This window comes from Bos javanicus, chromosome 16, assembly GCF_032452875.1.
Source record: "Bos javanicus breed banteng chromosome 16, ARS-OSU_banteng_1.0, whole genome shotgun sequence".
NCBI classification, from domain to species: domain Eukaryota; kingdom Metazoa; phylum Chordata; class Mammalia; order Artiodactyla; family Bovidae; genus Bos; species Bos javanicus.
Genome location: NC_083883.1, coordinates 54,553,971 through 54,572,489, shown reverse-complemented (window position 1 = coordinate 54,572,489; position 18,519 = coordinate 54,553,971). Strand labels below are relative to the sequence as shown.

Below are 18,519 nucleotides of genomic sequence, written 5' to 3'. Positions count from 1 at the left end.
CATCCCTGGGATTCTCCAGGCAAGAACACTGGAGTGGGTTGCCATTTCCTTCTCCAATGCATGAAAGTGAAAGGTGAAAGTGAAGTCGCTCAGTCGTGTCCCACTCTTAGCGACCCCATGGACTACAGCCTACCAGGCTCCTCCCCCCATGGGATTTTCCAGGCCAGAGTACTGGAGTGGGGTGCCATTGCCTTCTCCGCATTCCTTCAACAGAAACAGGTTATTTCATAAGGGTGCCAAAAGGCATCCGTAATGGATATTTTAATGCATTAAAATTTTATATGTTTTATATAATTTTATACATGTTTTAGTTTTTTGGTTTAGGTATAACTGATTCAAGAAAGGAAAACACATTGGTTTAAAGACAAAAACAGCAGGTTTTAGCCATCCTTGGGAAAACAAAGGAAACAGTGGCTGGTTCTTTTATCTTAAAGAATTTAGAATATTTTAAAATTTGGATAACATAAGCACTGAGTTCTGCAAAGAATGAAACAAAATATTTACTTTCAAAGGCTTTATCTAGAATAGAAAGTATGTTGAAGAACTATGTTGTTTCTAAGCTGACATCTTAGATGGAATTTCTCCTGCCCCTAAAACGAACGTATCCAATCCTCTTTTGTAAGTACAGTGCAGTGATATCAGGAAGCTTACACTAGCAAGGTATTTTATTAGCTAATCTGTACATTCCAGTATGAATCTGCCTGCAATGTGGGAGATCCGGGTTCGATCCCTGGATGGGGAAGATCCTCTGGAGAAGGGAATGGCTATCCACTTTCAGTATCCCTGCCTGGAGAATTCCATGGAGAGAGGTGCCTGGAGGGCTACAATAAAGAGTTGGACACGACTGAGAAAATAACACACTTTCACACTTTATTCAAATTTTGTTAATTGTTCCAATCAAGTCTTTTTAGGCAAAGAAAACTCGTGGCATTCAGTTGTAATGTTTCATTAGTCGCCTTAGTTTGGACAGCACCTTAGTCTTTGTTTTTTATAACCTTTCAGTTTTGAGAGAACTGATCAGTAATTTTGTAGAATGTCCCCACAGTTTGGCCTTCTGTTAAGCTTCTTTATGATTAATTCACGTTTATGTATTTGGGTTAGAAATCTCTAGAGGTGATGCTGTGTTCTTTTCTGTGCATCATATCAGGAGGCATATGATGTTGACTTAGTATACTGTTTTTCACTTGGTCATTAATGTTTTATGGGAAGATACTTTGAGACCATGCAAATACTATATTATTTCTCAAACTTTCATCTACTAGTTTTAGCATCTATTGATGATTCTTGCCTGATCAGTTATTACTGTCATGAATGTCTAGTTGTGATTTTCTAATTCCATTATTTCTTTTTCGTTGATTAGTTGGGATCTACTGAAGGAAGAGCTTTCCTTATTTACTTGACTGTCATCCATTCATATCAGTTTGGACTCATGGATTTTTATTTTATTCACGGGGTTATAGGTGGAATCTTACTTGTTTTGATACTCTTGGAACTTTTTGACAGTTGAGTCATTGTGAGAGAAACCAATAAGCCATTTGCTTCAGTTTTATTTAGGTGTAATCTTTGCACTCAGTATTATCTTTTTTTCAAGATCTTATTCTCTAGGTAAAATCCGCATGATGGTGTATACATGGCTTTAAGAATGTTTTAGGAGCTGACACGTGAGGTATTTATAGGCATTTCCTTCTAAATTTCAAAGTTGTCTTGTAGACTCGAAGTGTAGTACAGAGGGTAAGGCAGCGAATCCTCCAAGGACCGGAGCAGGTTGGTAGCAGCGCAGAGATAACGCGCTGCCAGGGCGCTCACGTCCTCCGCACCGCCTCTTTTAGCATCTCCGTGATATAATTAGCTTTGCGTTTATAAGTGTGCAGCGGCATGTGGTTCTTATGCTTAACTTGCTCTTGGACTCTTGAAACCTGCGCTGATGATTAGTTTTCAGCACTTCTCTTTCCAGACTGCCCGGTTCTTTTAAACTACGCTTTACATTTTCTCATCAGCTTAGATTTCATGGGCAATATGGTTCCGTGGTGGTTTTTTTTTTTTTTCCCTTTCTTTCTGCGAGGGTAATCTTGAGGCTTCTAACAGTAAGATTCCGAAGCATAAAGCAATTTTAAGTTTAAACCGGTCCTATCAGAACCCGACCTCCACCGGACGGACTCCAGGGGAGGAGGCGGCCAGGAAGTGAGGTCCTCCCTCCAGCAGAGGGTCCCTTCCCCTGCCGCCCGGCTCGCTGCCGCCGAAGCGGAGGAGCCCTTCCTGCCGGGTTGGCCTGCGGCGCGCCGCCCGGTCAAGAGCGCCGCCCGCCTGCCCCGCCCCGCCCCGCCCCGCCAACAAACGCCGCTCTGATTGGCCCGTCGCCTGTCTCTTCTCTTCCCGCAGCCAATCGCGCCGGGCGAGGAGCTCCTGGTCTGGTACAATGGGGAAGACAACCCCGAGATAGCAGCTGCGATTGAGGAAGAGCGAGCCAGCGCCCGGAGCAAACGGAGCTCCCCGAAAAGCAGGAAAGGTAGGAGCCCGCCGCTCTCCCGGCTCCCCGCGCGTTCCGAATCCGGGCCCGGGAGGCCGCCCGCGGCTCTCCGTGACCTTTTCCGGACCTGGTGCCGGCCCCCCCGGCGCTGCTGAATCACGGCGCCGGACGCCGCGCTCGGACTCTTAGCTAACTTGGGGCCGAGGAGCCGGCGCGGAAAAGTGAGCGGACGCGCACCGAGAGGGAGCCGGGGCCGGTTGTCATTTCCCTCTCCCACAACCCGGGTCGCGGGACTTGGGGGTGGGAGCGGCGACCGGTCCCTCCAAGCCGTGCATGCCCGATATATTCTTAGCTTTTTGTGCTATTCGCCAGCGACGCGTCACAGAATGTGTTCTGAGAGTGACATTTCCAGGTCCGCAGATTCGGCGGCCTCGTGCCCATCCTCCCGGACTGTGCAGGAAGGCCGGACGTGCTGCGGCCGATGCGCTGGCCTCCCGGGGCAGGGAGAGGACGCTGCTCTCGCCACCCCGGCCCCCACTCGCCGTGGCACTGCCGTCCCGGCTACCCCACTCCAACCTGGCCGGGCAAGGCACTACCACTCCGACCCGTAGTCCTCCCCGGGCCGGGCCCTAGGCCACTCCACGCCGCGCAAGACCGCGCTGCGCACGACTGCAGCACTCTCTCAAGATTTTAGCACAGATATTGTTGAAATTAGGCCGTTAACAAAATGGAAGTTGAACAGTGTGCTGTTTCTTTACTTTTGACTCAACTCCAATAGTTTTATTTTGTTTTCAAACAAAAGGTCTTTAAGTGTAGTCACACTTAAATAGAAGGCGGGGGATAATTTCTGGGAGGGAAATAGTCTGGTTGGATATATCATATTTCCAGCTGGCATTCTACACTTTCTTTTTTCCTTTTAATGGAGAATTTTAATATTAATTCGTGAGTCTTTCATAGAGCCCAGTTTGAATGTATGCCAAGGCACGGTATGGTAGTTTGTCAGTAATAGGAAAAATTTTTTGTGTGTTTTTGGTGGGTTTTTTTTTTTTTTTTTTGGCTCACTTTACGTCTTAAGTAAATTTTTGTAGCCATCTGAACTTGAGTCCGGTCCTTTACTTAGAACACTGAAGAGTGAATGGTGGAAGTCATACTGTAAATGAACTCATAGTGTAAACTTGATTTTGGAAGAATGTAAAAATAATATTTTAAAATGTAGGCAAGAAATCCATTGTGAGTGTTCCATTACATATTCTTTGTATTTCACAGTATAGTCAATAATCCGTCCAGGGTATTTTTTTGGGACTTCTCCTGACTACATGTTCTCTGTTTAACCTTGTATCTTAATAGTTTTTGATCATTAAGTGCTTTGATCATGAATCAGATGATCATGGTCTAGAAAATTTGCCAGGTGTTTTTACTGTTGTCTACTGTTTTATGTGAGTGCTCAGATTTTTGTTGATATTAGGCCTAATGCATAATTGTTTGCAAACTCTTCAGGTAATTCTGATTGTTCCTTTATTTAGTGTTTATTTTGTGTATAATTAATGTCACCAGCCTTTCCAGGTAAGTTGTGATTTGCAGGGGCTGGAGTTTGGAGGGCAGGAGATCTTTACTGTTACTAAGCATAATTAACTCTCATTTAAATATAGTCATAGGTTAATAACTTCATCCTAAGGCTTTTCTTTGTTCAGCGTACTTTGGTGTGCAGGTTTAGAACATTTTATTACCTTTTTCTTTTCTTTTTTATTCCTTAATTTTTAAAATTTGAATGTGAAGGAAAAAACTGAAAGTAAACTTTTGTTAGTGGTACGTGAACATACACATCTTCGTTTTTATACCTGTCCATATTGCTGGGGTTTTGTGTTGAGTTCAGTAGTTCATATTTCTTATTACCCAGTTATTTATAACTACTCCAAGCTGTGTATAACCCACTGAATCTTAAGTTTTAGTTAAAATAAGTACATGAACCTCACTCTTGAAACTTAACTGTTTTGAACAGCTTACTGGTAAGGAGTCCTTTTTGCTCTTTATGATCTAAAGTTTAAATAGTCAAAACGTTTTTGTTACTCTCTGTAAAGCTAATTTATGGCTTACAAAGACCTGAAATGGAGAAAATTTTTATATTAACTTAGTTCTTTTTAGGTCTAATTTAAATGACTTCAGACATTTAAATACCTTTTCAGGCAATGAGGTCAGAGAATAAATCAACATATATTTCATTCAGTAGTTATACTAACTTAGTATTTCTGAAAGCCAGATGTTGAAGACGGGCAGCTGACAGGTAGATGGACCATGGACCTAACTTCATTTAGGTCAGGAGGCAGGCAGAGAGAAACAAAGGGTTGAATTCTTCACAGTTCTGAGCCTCTGCTCCTTTGCATGACAGCTGCTATGCCTACAGCTGTGCATTGCATGTGGTGCCTTTCAGAGTTCATCAGCTCGCTGGTGGATCATGAAGCGTGTTCTGGGCAGTAAAAAGCCCCGATTCCTTTACATACAAAGCGGCCCCTTCTCTTCTCTCCCTCTCTGTGTCTCAGTCACCCATTGAACTAATGTCTGCTAAGCCCTGCCATGTGCCAGTCACTCTGCGAGGTCACACAGGGCAGTCGGTGAGCAGAACAGTAGCAGTAGCTTTTCTCCTGGCACCTGTGGAGACAGGAGCAGACAAATGTTCAATCAGTAAGTTGCTGATCAGTGCCTAGGTGGTTGGCATGGAACAGGCCCTCAATAAATATTTGTTGATGGGCAAACAAAGACTCACACAAACCTGTAATGAAGGAAGGGAACATAGTGCTATGAGAACACAGTTCATATTGTCTCTGACCAGGGAGCATGCAGTTTTGCCAGTGGCCAGAGACGTACATATGTTAGACACTTTGAACTGGAATTATGCATTCTTTCCTTTGTAAGTAAGTCTAACTTACATGTCTGAGAGCCCCTGTAATGAGATTGAACATGAGAAGTTCCTTGAACAGATTGAAACTTTTCAAGTGGAGAGGAAGGGAGGGTTTTTAGTGTTGGCTGTTTCAGGTTATTCTTATTTGCTCCACGGGAAGACTGTGATCTGTGAGGTAACACAGGCCAAATTTACAAGTCTTTATCGTGTTGATTTCTGTTCCTTGTTAGCTACGGTGAAAAATGAGGGATTGAATGTGCTTGCTAGCAGTAAATGATGTTGGCACATGTTCTTTTTAAAATACAAAATGTAACAGCAGAATGTCTCGGCTGCATCAGAGCCTTACCCATAGTTCTTTTTACTCTAAAGAAACGGCAGTGTCTTAATGCTCCTGGGCTTAGTGGAAGGAATGAAGAACACGGAACTCGGGTTTTTACCAGATGTGTGACTGGGCAAACCATGTCTGGGGGTAGTTTCTATAGATTTAAAAATAGGTGTCATAACGTGGAATGGCCCTTGTGCTACATAACCTCACTGGGTAGCTGTCAGGAGCCGGAGAGATAATAGAAAAGAACATCTCTGTGCAGCCTGTGGGTCCATGGTACCAGCAAGTGCCACTGACAGAATGTGGCTGACAGTTACTTATGTGGTTCTTGAGGAGCTACAGAATTGTGAGTTATTTAATCTGTCAGTGTTTATGGAGCACCTGTGAAAGCTCAAAGGAAGCTGGGGGTCCTCTGTCTCCCCTCTCATGGCAGGGCCGCAGTGTAGGCCACTTCACTCTAATTTTAGGCCTTATTTTAACCTGTTGACTTTCCAGTTCATAGCAAATTAGGAGGAGGAAATTAGAAGAGTTATTTGTAGCATCAAGTAGTTGTATTGCTGATAGCTAGACAGTTAAGACAAAGTTTATAACAAAAACATTAATGAACTATAAAGAGCACAGTTCCATGAGATCACTTAACAGGGTCACATAATCTTTTCTAAAAACTATAAATAGTCCCCGAGTTCCTGAGATCAGCTAATTTTTAGTGTTTATCTAAAAGACTTATAGTCACCATAGGACAGTTCAATTATAACCAACTTAAGAAAATGTTTCATCTCTTTCCATAATTTGTTCACATAAAAATCCTGGAGGTATTCCACCCTGCCCCCCCCCGGCCCGGATCCTGCCTGGCACACACACACACCTTGTTATTTAACAAGTATTGATATTTTCTGTGTCAAACACTCCTAGGTGCCAGAACTGTAACAGAGAACTAAAACAACCCACGTTCCTGCTTTCAGGGAATTTACACTCTGGGGAGTGCAGGGACAACCAGCCAACAGATGAACAAGAAAAGTCTTGTAAAGTTAATAAAGTATGTGTATCAGGGTTGTTAGGTATGTCACTGGGGTTGGTTGGCCAGGGGTAGCCTGTCAGAGGCTGTGACTTGATTGACATAGAGACGGGCTCTGTCAAGTCTCGGGACTGAGAGCTGCAGGAAGAGGGACCAAGCTGGGTGTTCTTTTAGCTATGTGGGTGCTTTATTGCTGGGGTGATGTATAGTATAGGGAGAGCCATATAGAAACCCACATGGGTCTTTGTGTGAAACTCAGTTTTGCAGGGGGACATACTGGCCCCTTTCCTACCAGCACTGCACATAGTGCTGGATTGTTAGGGAGATTAGAGAGATGAGTGTGAAAGTCCAAGGAGGAGCACGTTGCCTGTGTTATGGGAGCTCAGTGCAGGTCGGAACACCAGAACCAGGTGTTCTGGCTGATGTGTGTTCAGGCTTCAGGATAGGGTAGGGATTGCCAAGAGTCCTTTGGGAGAGGAGGTGATGCTGCCTTCTGGTCGAATAGCTGAGCCCATTGGGGAGGACTCCTGTGAAGAATACTGAGGAGGGGAACAGGGAATGAGTTGGGGAAAGAAATTCACAGGGACATGAGAGGTCACACAGCTGGGCTGGACAGCAGATAGAAACAGAGGTGGATCAGGAAGCTCTGATGGAGAGTTGGAGCCACATGGGCTGTACGGTGCTGAAGTTGGAAGGAGGAATGAGCTCCGAGAAGTGCTGAGGGGTACTGAGCATTCTTGTGGGTGATCCCGTTTAGCCTCTGCTTCTTTTTAAAATAATCTGATTGAGTGAGTGATTGATTGGCTATGCTGGGTCTTTGTTGCTGAGCAGACTTTCTCTAGTTGTGTGTGCAGGCCTCTCGCGGTGGTGATGTCTCTTGTGGAGCATACGCGCTAGAGTACATGGGCTCAGCAGCTGTGGTTTCAGGGCTCTAGAGCACATAGCCTCTACCTCTGCGTGGTAAGGCTCCAGGTGAGGAAATGGACACCCAGCGAGAGTGGATAACTTCAAGCTCTCTCTGCCAATGAATGTCAGAGGCAGAACGTGAAGCCAAGTTTTCCATAAAACCTGGTTTCCACATGCGCAATACTCTGCTTTTTGTCCAGTTGTACATGTGGAGGTGGAGAAGGGAACAGCAACCCACTCCAATATTCTTGCCTGGAGAATCCCAGGGACAGAGGATCCTAGCGGGCTACAGTCTATGGGGTTATAGAGTCGGGAGCAACTGAGTGAGTAAACAGCAACAACATGTTGAGGACAGCAGCGGTAGAAGTGCTCGCCTTGGTTCCATTTAAAGTTAAAATTAGAGAATACATTTAGTGAAAGCAGAGAACAGGTGGGCTTCAGTGACATTTGATGTCTTGACCTGCCCTGCCCTAGCAGCCAAACAACTCTGAGGCTCCTTGGCCAAAGCTGAAGGGTGGTGGCTGAATGACAGAGGCCTGGCCATGGTACCTGAGGACGATGACAGATGGGCCCTGAGCTTTCTGGGGCCTGGTGGGCAGGTTCTGTGCCCGCTTACAGTGCACTCATCCCTTGGTCTTGTTGGTAAGTGTTGGAGCAGGGCGTGGGCCACTTGGAAGTGGCTACAGTTCTGTGGAGATAGGGCCCCAGCATTAGATGTTCCATGGCTTGTGAACTTGTCCCCTTGGACTCAAGTGAGCAGCGTCCTGGTTGGTCCCCAGGGGGAACTCACTGCTTCCAGCGGAATGATGCCTTTGCTCAGCACTGGGTGACCTGCCTTTGATGGTTGCCTGCTGAGTTGATCTTGCTATTTTTGCGGGGGTCTGTTTTTAAAAGCTCAATGCAGTTTCTGTATTTTTTTCAACAGTAAGATTCAGGGAATTTTTTTTCGATTTCTAATTCTACTTCTGCTGCTACTGAATTGCTCTAAATTTAGGGAAATACGTTGGTTGGTATTTTTGTGCCCTTGATTCTTACTATGTATAACTTTGTTCATAGGAAATTCATGGATTAACTAAAATTTTTCAAAGCATTTTGCAGAGTTTCAACTTCTTTGCAAAAATCCTAATATATAGCGTAATTGAGTGTGTTAGGAAATATGCTATGCTCTGTGTAAGGTTGTTATTCTGGTTCTTCTGTCCATATGGAAACTGAAGGTGAGACTTGCCTCATACAGGGAAAAAAAAAAAAGAATGAATTATGATTAAGTTTTCTAAAAGGTGAAAAGACTTGAATGTAGAAAGTTCCAGTAGTTAATTTTTAAAAATTCAATTGTAATTTGAAAGTAACATAAATAAAGAACAATTTGCTATGCTTTGCCTAGGCAAGAATACTGGGTTCTTTTTTTTACATTACAGATTCATTACTGTTTTTTAAAACTTACCAAGTATTTCCTTAGGCAGTTTTACATTCCTGTTTACAGATGGGCTGTTAACACTACATGAATTTCATGTTCATAGAATTACAGAGAGAGTATATATAGTTTTATATTTGAAGCTGCTTCTAAAGAACTGAGGAAAGGAATAAATACTCCCAGGAATGCCCTCCAGCTGGTTAAAAATTAATAGACATTTCTTACAGTTAAAGGCTGGGTGGCAGACTGGGAGTTGCAGCTTCAGACAGGCTCTCATGGTGCTCTTGCCTGGCATTCATAGTATCTGCTACATGCTGCCGAGGACAGTTCTCAAATTTGCTTTTATTAATGTTAATAATTTGGTTGGCATAGTTTAGGAAGTTGAATGACTTGGAGAAACAGGACTTATTTGAAAACATTACTGTTGTTTCTCAAAGTGAAGAAGATAAATACTGAAAGCAACCGTTTTTCTTTATTACCACTTAGATTAAACCCGTGTCAGATGTTACTAGAGTTCCTGGCTGAATTCATTCATTACACTGCGTTTTGATAGGGACATATCTCAGGATTTGATACTGTGCACACCATGTCATCATGTGATGAACTGCTGCTTTCTGTTGATGGTGACAGTGGCAGCATGTTTCTTGTCTGCCCAGCACTGCGCTCGGTGCTTCATATACATCGTTGCTCATCCTGCTCTTAGCCTTGCAGCGTGGGGAGTCATTCTTCTCCTTCATGAATGAGGACACTGATGCTCGAGGGCTTCCGTGATTTGCCCAAGTTTACCCAGCTACTGAATTAATTGGCTCCACTTTGCCTAAACCTAGGTTTTGTTCCTTAATGTTTCTAAGCAGGATGCCTACACAGAATAAGTAGCAGTGTTTTAAAAGGATTTGCTAATTAGCCAAGACGAATTTTCATTGCTCTCTTCAAAATTGCACGCCTTAATCTTAAATAATAAGGCAATGTGATTAAGTGAAATCTTTTGTGTTAGAAAGCTAAGTTATGGTGAAAACTAATGCCTTCAGTTATTTTTTGCTTTGGGGTTTATGGATTAAATAGATTTATTTTATTCCTTTGAGCATCTCAAACAGTTTTTGAAAAAACTAACAAATCAGATTTTAATCCCTTTCTAGCTCTTGTCTGTTAAGTGTTCTTTTAATGACATATTTGCTGGTTTGAGCTTCTTATGAATATTTCATTTCTCTTAAGTTGTGTATTATTTTTGAAATCAGTTTTGAAACCACAGGAACCGAGTGAGACATTGTCTTGGCCTGACTCCCTCTGCAGTGCGGATGGCAGAGGCATTGTGTCTAGGATTGTGGAGTTCTTCCATCTTGTTTTGTTGGTTGGTTTTAAGAAGCCAGTGATGTTTAGCGTCCTGCTCTGCTAAGTGTTCTCTTGTTGAGAATGACTGACTGATTTCCACTGAATAGAAAACAACTTTAAAAGTTCACTTGAGCTGAATGTTATAGATCATGAACATGTTTTAATTAGTATACTAGTTTTAAAGGTCTAGAAACTGATTTTAAGTGTAATTCTGATTTGTTTACTGGATAATTGAGTTAAAATATGCTTGTTAGTTTCCTTCACTCTTACGCTGTGACACCAGTAAAAGAGGGATTTTGTTGTGTCAGAGTGCGTGTGCGTGTGTGTGCGCTCTCGTGTTCATCAGTTGTGCCCGACTCGGCCACCCCTGGACCATAGCCTGCCGGCCCCTTCTGTCTGTGGGATTTTCCAGGCAAAAATAACTGGGCGTGGGTTGCCATTTCCTTCTGATGGGGGTAGGTTTTTATTTTTTACCTTTTCCTTTAAGAAGAATTCATCTGAACTGTTTGAAGCAGTAGCTTCTTACGAGGTTTTGTTTGCTGATAAAGCTGTTCCTATTCTAGGGACTTGACTCATTTCAGAGGAAAAGCAAGAAAGGAGACAAGGAGAGAAGAGTTGCCCTAACCTGTCTGTGTGCACTCCCAAATCCTCCTCACGTGGGGCAGGAGTGATTCGTCATCATGTGTATCCCACAGTAGAGTCTTTAGAATGTGTGTGCGTGTTTACAACTTAATGCTTCTTGGATTTGTAATTTGTAGGGTAGTTAGTTGTTCTGTAGAGATTTAGTAAGTCCATAACACCCTCATATGCCCTGTAGCCTGGACAGAACTGCTGCTTACTAATCTGAGCTTTCATTTTTTCATGTTTCTTAAGCATTTTTCTTTCTTATTTAATTTTCTCTAAAAATTAAGGGGAGGTAACGTTGTTTAAAAGGTTTAAAATTGGCACATATATTAAGAAAAGTCCTGAGGGATTATGGGTAAGAGACTAGACCATGCTCAGTATTCTGAAGCTCTTATTGTAGCTACTTATTTCCTCTTCCCATTTTTGTGGTCATGACCCTGAAATTTTAAAATATTTTTTTGATAGAAGTTTTTCACTGTAGGATGGTGTAGTTATTTTAATTGTTATTAAATTTAATATATTTTAATATCACAAAGAATATTTGAATAGTTTCAGAGGCAGGAAGTTTATTCTAATAATAAAATAACAGCATTGTGTGTGATATATAAAAATGTCACCTTCTAAAGTAAGATTATGATATCCAAAATCCTTGCTATTTTGATACTTTAAGGAATTTTTATATGTCCTTATTAGTTTAATTATTATCTGAATGACCAGAACCTGATTTCGCCCTTAATGTGATAGCTGTGTGTTACCTGATAGGTAGAGTTGTAGAGGATTATCTTTGCTTTGGTTAAAAAGAAAAGCAGTAAATACTCCTTAGGCTAAAATTCCTCCTCCCCCTTATTTCTATTAAAGCTACAGTGATAAACAATCTTTTCCTGTTGTGCTTATAATCCTACCTCTTGGTGCAGTCTTTTGTAGGTTTCCTGAGCCACCACATGCCACAAAAATGAAGGCAAACTGGTTTGTTCACCCTTGTTTAGAACCCCAAAACCAAATTATGTGTGCTGTTTGAAGTTCCAGGACAATTCGGAATTGAAATTTCTGTGCCTTTTGTTTTTCTACCATTTGGCCTCTTAGTTTCAATTTTCATTCTCTTGCCGGTTTGAGGTATAGAACATGCCTTTCTGGTTCTGTTTGGCTGTATTTTTGTTTTTAACCCATGAGGTTTTCACAGCCCATTTTTCTGTGCAGTAAAGCAGAAAGTCTCAGGTTCCGGTGAGGAATGGGAGGTCACTGCGCTCCACCTTCTGCCTTGGTCCCTTCGTGGTGAAGATGTGCGTGGTGGCATCAGTGGAAACCGTGTTCTCTCCCAGGTTTGTGCTGCCGCCAGCACAGTGCTCATTAGTTGGCAGTTGTGATTTTTGTCTGTTTACACATATGGATTGTAATTTTGTAGGATTAACACTGGAGGTGAAATTGCAGCTTCCCTTCTCACTGTCATCCAAAAAAATAATAAAAAGCAGTCTCAATCTTGGTTGGATTTTTGAACAAGGGGTTTAAGATTACAGATCTGCTTGTTTTTAGGAGCTGTGCTGCACGCCAAGTTGCTTCAGTCGTGTCTGACTCTTTGCGACCTTATAGATTTTAGCCCACCAGGCTCCTCTGTTATAGGATTCTCCAAGCAAGAACTGGAGTGGGTTGCCATGCTCTCCTCCAGGGGATCTTCTCGACCCAGGGATTGAACCCACGTCTCTTTATGTTTCCTGCATTGGCAGGTGGGTTCTTTACCACTAGGGCCACTTGGACTGCCCTTTAGGAGTTATATTAGTTGCTAAAATACATTATTCAGGATGTATCTTTTTCGTTACATTGAAGTATTTGATAACAAGATCAAATTTGAGTGTTAAGCTTATTTAAATACATCTATTTTCAGTTTTGATTCCATCAAAATTACAAATTTAGGGATTCAGACTGGAAAATAATGTAAATTACTGTCTGTATGCCAAAGTAAATTAAATTCATGGTTGAATTAGAGTGTGGAAAATATTGAATCAAGAAAGAGTGATCTTTAACTAATACTATTTATGACCCTCTTCAGTTTTAGAGAAGTGAGGTCTTCTAAATCTCCTGGGCAGTTGTCAAGAAGTTCAGTTGCTAAGTGGTGTCTGACTCTCTGCGACCCCATGGACTGCAGCACACCAGGCTTCCCAGTCCTTCAGCGTTTCCCGGAGCTTGGTGAAACTGATGTCCATTGACTCTGTGATGCCATCCAACCATCTCATCCTCTGTTGTCCTCGTCTCTTGCCTTCAGTCTTTCCCAACATCAGGGTCTTTACCAGTGAGTTGTGTCTTCGCATCAGGTGGCCTGAATATTAGAGCTTCATCATCAGTCCTTCCAATGAATATTCAGGGTTGATTTCCTTTAGGATTGACTGGTTTGATGTCCTTGCTGTCCAGGGGACTCTCAAGAATCTTCTCTAGAACCACACCCGAAGGCATCAATTGTTTGGCGCTCAACCTTCTTTATGGTCCAACTACTCACATCCATACATGACTATTGGAAAAACCATAGCTTTGACCATACGGACCTTTGTCGGCAAAGTGATGTCTGTGCTTTTTAATACTCTGTCTAAATACCTTTGTCGTAGCTTTTCTTCCAAGGAGCAAAAATCTTTTAATTACATGGCTGTAGTCACTGTCTGCAGTGATTTTGGAGCCCAAGAAAATAAAATCTGCCACTGTTTCCATTTTTTCCCCATCTGTTTGCCATGAAATGAGAGGGCTGGATGCAGTGATCTTAGTTTTTTGAATGTTGAGTTTTAATTCAGCTTTTTCACTGTCCTCTTTCACCCTCATCAAGATACTCTTTAGATTCTCTTCACTTCTGCCAATAAGGTGGTATCATCTACATATCTGAGATTGTTGATATTTCTCCCAGCAGTCTTGATTGCGGCTTGTGGGTCATCCATCCAACTGACCTCCAGTCCTGTGGCCACTGTTGAGTTTTCCAAATTAGCTGCTGCTAAGTTGCTTCAGTCGTGTCCGACTCCTAGCGACCCCATGGACTGCAGCCTACCAGGCTCCTCCGTCCATGGGATTTTCCAGGCAAGAGTACTGGAGTGGGGCCAAGTTTGCTAGCATATTGAACAAATGTTGGTGAAATTGTTAAACTGTTTTCACAATAGATTGTTACGTTCCCCCCAACTTCTTTCTGTGTTAAAGCACTGTTAGGTGTGTTGCTCAGCCTTCACTGTTGCTTCCTTATCAGATACAACTGGATAAGTACTTTGCCAATGGATAACTTGTTTAAAAGGAACCTGACTTCTGTATGTTGAGACAAGAAGGGAAAATTTGCTGATGCAGCTAAACCTCTGAGTGCTGGGAGATGTACAGTGTGTGGATTTCATTGTGGCTTTCTACAACATAGCCTTAGGGTTACAAGGCCAGATCCAGACCCTAGATCCACCAGTTAACAGCAGTGTGACCTTGGACAGACTACTCTACACATTTTAATCTTCAGTTTGCTGCTGCTGCTGCTACTAAGTCGCTTCAGTCGTGTCCAACTCTGTGCGACCCCATAGACGGCAGCCCACCAGGCCCGGCCATCCCTGGGATTCTCCAGGCAAGAACACTGGAGTGGGTTGCCATTTCCTCCTCCAATGCATGAAAGTGAAAAGTGAAAGTGAAGGCGTTCAGTCCTGTCTGTAAAATGAGGTCACGCCTACCGTGTAGAGTTACTGTGAGCAGTAAGTGAGAGCCTCCCAGAACATGGGTGGCGCACTGATTTTGGTCCATGCCATTGTAATTGATGGGCATGGGCAGTGGCAGAATCATCTCTGTGGAAGCGCTGCCTATTCCTTGGCCTATGGTGGTACTTCTGGATTAAAAAAAATGGACAGTTTCAACATCTTCTAACATACCCTTTAAAATTAAATCCATGTATTTTTCTTTGGCGACACAGAATGAATGAAGTAGGTTACAAATTAGGTGAGAGTAAGGAGCTTGTTTGGATCTGCAAGTAGATACACAAAGGGACATTAGAGAATTCCTCAGGTGGTAGAGACTGCTTCTGTTTTGCATGCTGTCTTGTTTACTGGTGACCCCAAATAGGGTGAATTAGAGAACTCTGGGAATTTGATTTGTTACACAGGCAGAAATAAATACTTCACGGTTTGCTTGCTGCCCAGTGAGGGGCTCACTGTCTTCCTGTTTGTCTTACCTTCGTGTGATCCAGATCACTGGTAACTCTACTGTTAAAACCTTATTTTCTGCAGGTGAGATTTTAGATGAATTTTGGATAAATTTCCTTAGAGTAAATTACCAGATACTCTTGAAGGTGACTGTGTTGGAGCTATTTCAGTACTATATATGACAACATAGGAAATCTTGTCATTTTACATGTTACTGGATATGAATTCAAGCAAAAACAAAAGTGAAAGAGACATTTTCTTAGAAGTTACTATTTGAGAATGTCAGTTTTATCTATTATGTGTTATAGTAACTAAATGTCCTGATTATCTTGCAGTATTTATTAGTATTATCTCAGCAGTCTGGGTTCTTTTTAGTCTGTCAGTAAACAAATTTACATAGACTCACAACTTAAATATGTAGTAACACAGGTGTCCCTGAGCCCCAGATGTTGTGTTTATGGCTGTTCATGACTATGGGGGAGCCTTAGGTGCTATCTGATTATCAAAGAGGTCTAAGGTTTCTTTCCAAAGAGATTAGGAATGTTAAGTGCACTAGTATGCTTAGTTAAAAAATTAAGCACAGAGTGTTTTTTAGAAGCAATAAAATCAGTGGGTTATAGACTTTCACAACTTCTGCTGTTAGAGCATTTATGTGTATTGATAGGGATGCTAGTATTTGGAATAATTCTGTCTCCTCTCAATTAAACGTCTGTCCTCATTGGACTTGTACATTTCCGTAATGATATCTGGGTGGGATCCTGTGAATCAGTGTAGAACAAATGAGCAAAACAAATGGATGAATTTGGATTTGTTAGGGAAGCAGAATGTTATTGTCTTCATAAGAAGGAACATATGCTGGCAATTTAGACTTGCAGGCGTGGGGTTTCTGTAATTTGTTTAGGAGAATCTACTGTGGATAATCCTTACAATTGATTCCATTTACTGAGTCTTTGTCAAGCACTGTGCAAAGTTCTTGATGCACATTATCTCACGTTCCCTTCCCTAAGATGGCATCAGGTAGTCATCAGTATGTATCACAGTTAGTTCTCCTCTGCCTTGAACACGATTATATCAAATCATTAGTCAAATCATGGCCCTTGGCTGCACAGTATAGTTGCAGTTTTGTGAATTCCCTTTTTTGTGTGGTTCTTGTCCTGTTGTATTCAGAATACCACCCCAACACCAGGGAAGGAGAGGGGGAGAGCCCAGTCAGATCTCACTTACTTCAGGTCATCTCTGCAGGGAAGATGTGTGACCTTGGGACACAGGAACCTTTTAGGGGGACAGATGGAATGAGTGACTGAATTGAAAGTGAGACCCCTTTTCCCAGCATGGACACTGGCCTAGGAGGCAGCTGTGTTTCAAATCCTTGTCTTTTGTGAGCTCTTCCTCCCGGACTTCTTTGTTGTCAGGGGGCATTGTTTTATCCCTGCATTGGCAAAAGAGAGCAGCATCAACTTGAAACCCTGTGGGAAAGTCCTTGGAGGCTGGCACTGAGTACGATTTAGGGTTTCTGATGTCATCTCAGTCCTGAAGGCTGTGTTCCCACCCGGGATGTGAGGGAGGACCAGAGCTTGCAGCTGGGTTATTAGCAATTCCTTGAGCCTCCTCACTTTACCTGGCTGGATGGCTATTTACATCACCCTCCTCCCACCCCGAAATGACCCCCCCCCAACCCCATCCTTCCATCTTGCTTCGTTTTTCCTTCATTCCCTTCTTGTTATTTTTAAGGAAATCCATATTTTTCGGAAACATTTTTTTCCACTAGAAATTTTCTATTTATTGACATTAGTAGGGCCTTTCTGCACGGGGACTTGCTTTTCTCAAAGTTAGACATACAACTTCCATTTTAAATATCTTCGGGGCAGACATATATGTGTTCCCTGTGGGCTTCCCAGGTAGCACAGTGGTAAAGAATCTGCCTGCTAATCTCAGAAGATGTAGGTTCAATCCCTGGGTTGGGAAGATCCCTTGGAGAAGGAAATGGCAACCCACTCCAATATTCTTGCCTGGGAAATCCTGTGGACAGAGGAGCCTGGCAGACTATAGTCCATGGGACTGCAAAAAGAGTCAGACACAGCTGAGCTACCGAACAACAAAAATACGTATTCCCTCAACAAAGTGTCTTGTAGATAATAAGCACCCAAGAAAAATGATCCAAATTTCATTTGATCATTCCAGAAACTTTACAGTTATGTAGAGGAAAGATTTAGTAGTCTAATAGGCTAATACATCTGAGAATGAGAAAAGTTGTTCAATAGGGTAGTGCGTGCTAAGTTGCTTCAGTTATGTCTGACTCTTTGCGACCCCATGAACTGTAGTCCACCAGGCTCCTCTGTCCATGGGATTCTCCAGGCAAGAAGACTGGAGTGGGTTGCTATGCCCTCTTCCAGGGGATCTTCCCAACCCAGGGACTGAACCTGTCTTTTAGGCTCCTGCATTGGCAGGTGGGTTCTTTACCACTCGTGCCACCTGGGAAGTCCTAAATAGGCTAGTAGGATTTTGCTTTTAGGTAGAGGTCAGTAAAAGAAAAAATGTGGAGTTGAATTTATATGTAACTTGTGATTTAAAAAAATAATTGCTTTGTGAAGAGAATACATTTGACTTCCTTCCATGCTTCTTGAATCTGAAAGACAACCCGGGCAGTTTTGAGTTTGCCAGAGGGGTGAACTTTTGCTGGCCCACATATATGGCTGAGCCCCTGAGAACTTCTAGCTCTTTTTCAATAGGAACAGAGTGGTGTCAGCCATGAACTCTGAGAAAGGTGCATCTGGAGGCATGAGAGGGGCTGGAGGACGATTGAGTGGTGAACAGAAGGGAATGGGCTCATCTAGCAGTAGTGACAAAAGGTCTTAAACATTGCAGTGGCATGAAAGTGTCTCATTTCATGGTAGAGCCCAGTGATTCAGCAGAGTAGTATCTGTACATTCTTTTGTGTTTATAAACGGATTTCCTAAACCTTTACCAAAACGTGTCATATTAAAATGCCATTGCCTAAATTTTACATTTTCAGAGAAGCAAAATAAAAGGTAGCAAAGAAGACTCTCATAATTATCCTAGTTGACCACCAAAACATTGGTCCTTAGCTTATACCTGGAGAAAGCAATGGCACCCCACTCCAGTACTCTTGCCTGGAAAATCCCAGGGATGGAGGAGCCTAGTGGGTTGCAGTCCATGGGGTCGCTAAGAGGTGGACACGACTGAGCGATTTCACTTTCACTTTTCACTTTCATGCACTGGAGAAGGAAATGGCAACCTACTCTGATGTTCTTGCCTGGAGAATCCCAGGGACTGGGGAGCCTGGTGGGCTGCCGTCTCTGGGGTCGCACAGAGTCGGACACAACTGAAGTGACTTAGCAGTAGCAGTAGCTTATACCTGGGAGGCACTCAGCATGGTTGTTTAGATTTTT

At 42.7% G+C, this 18,519-nt stretch overlaps 1 protein-coding gene across 4 annotated transcripts in view; it reads left to right on the top strand.

Annotated features, from left to right (window-relative positions):
- Positions 1 to 18,519, top strand: part of PRDM2 (PR/SET domain 2) — a 133,053-nt gene that overhangs the window by 54,439 nt on the left and 60,095 nt on the right. For all 4 annotated transcript variants that reach the window (XM_061383218.1, XM_061383220.1, XM_061383216.1 and 1 more), the window contains exon 6: positions 2,380 to 2,506. In XM_061383218.1, the coding sequence (XP_061239202.1) occupies positions 2,380 to 2,506 (127 nt within the window). The remainder of the gene's footprint in view (positions 1 to 2,379; positions 2,507 to 18,519) is intronic.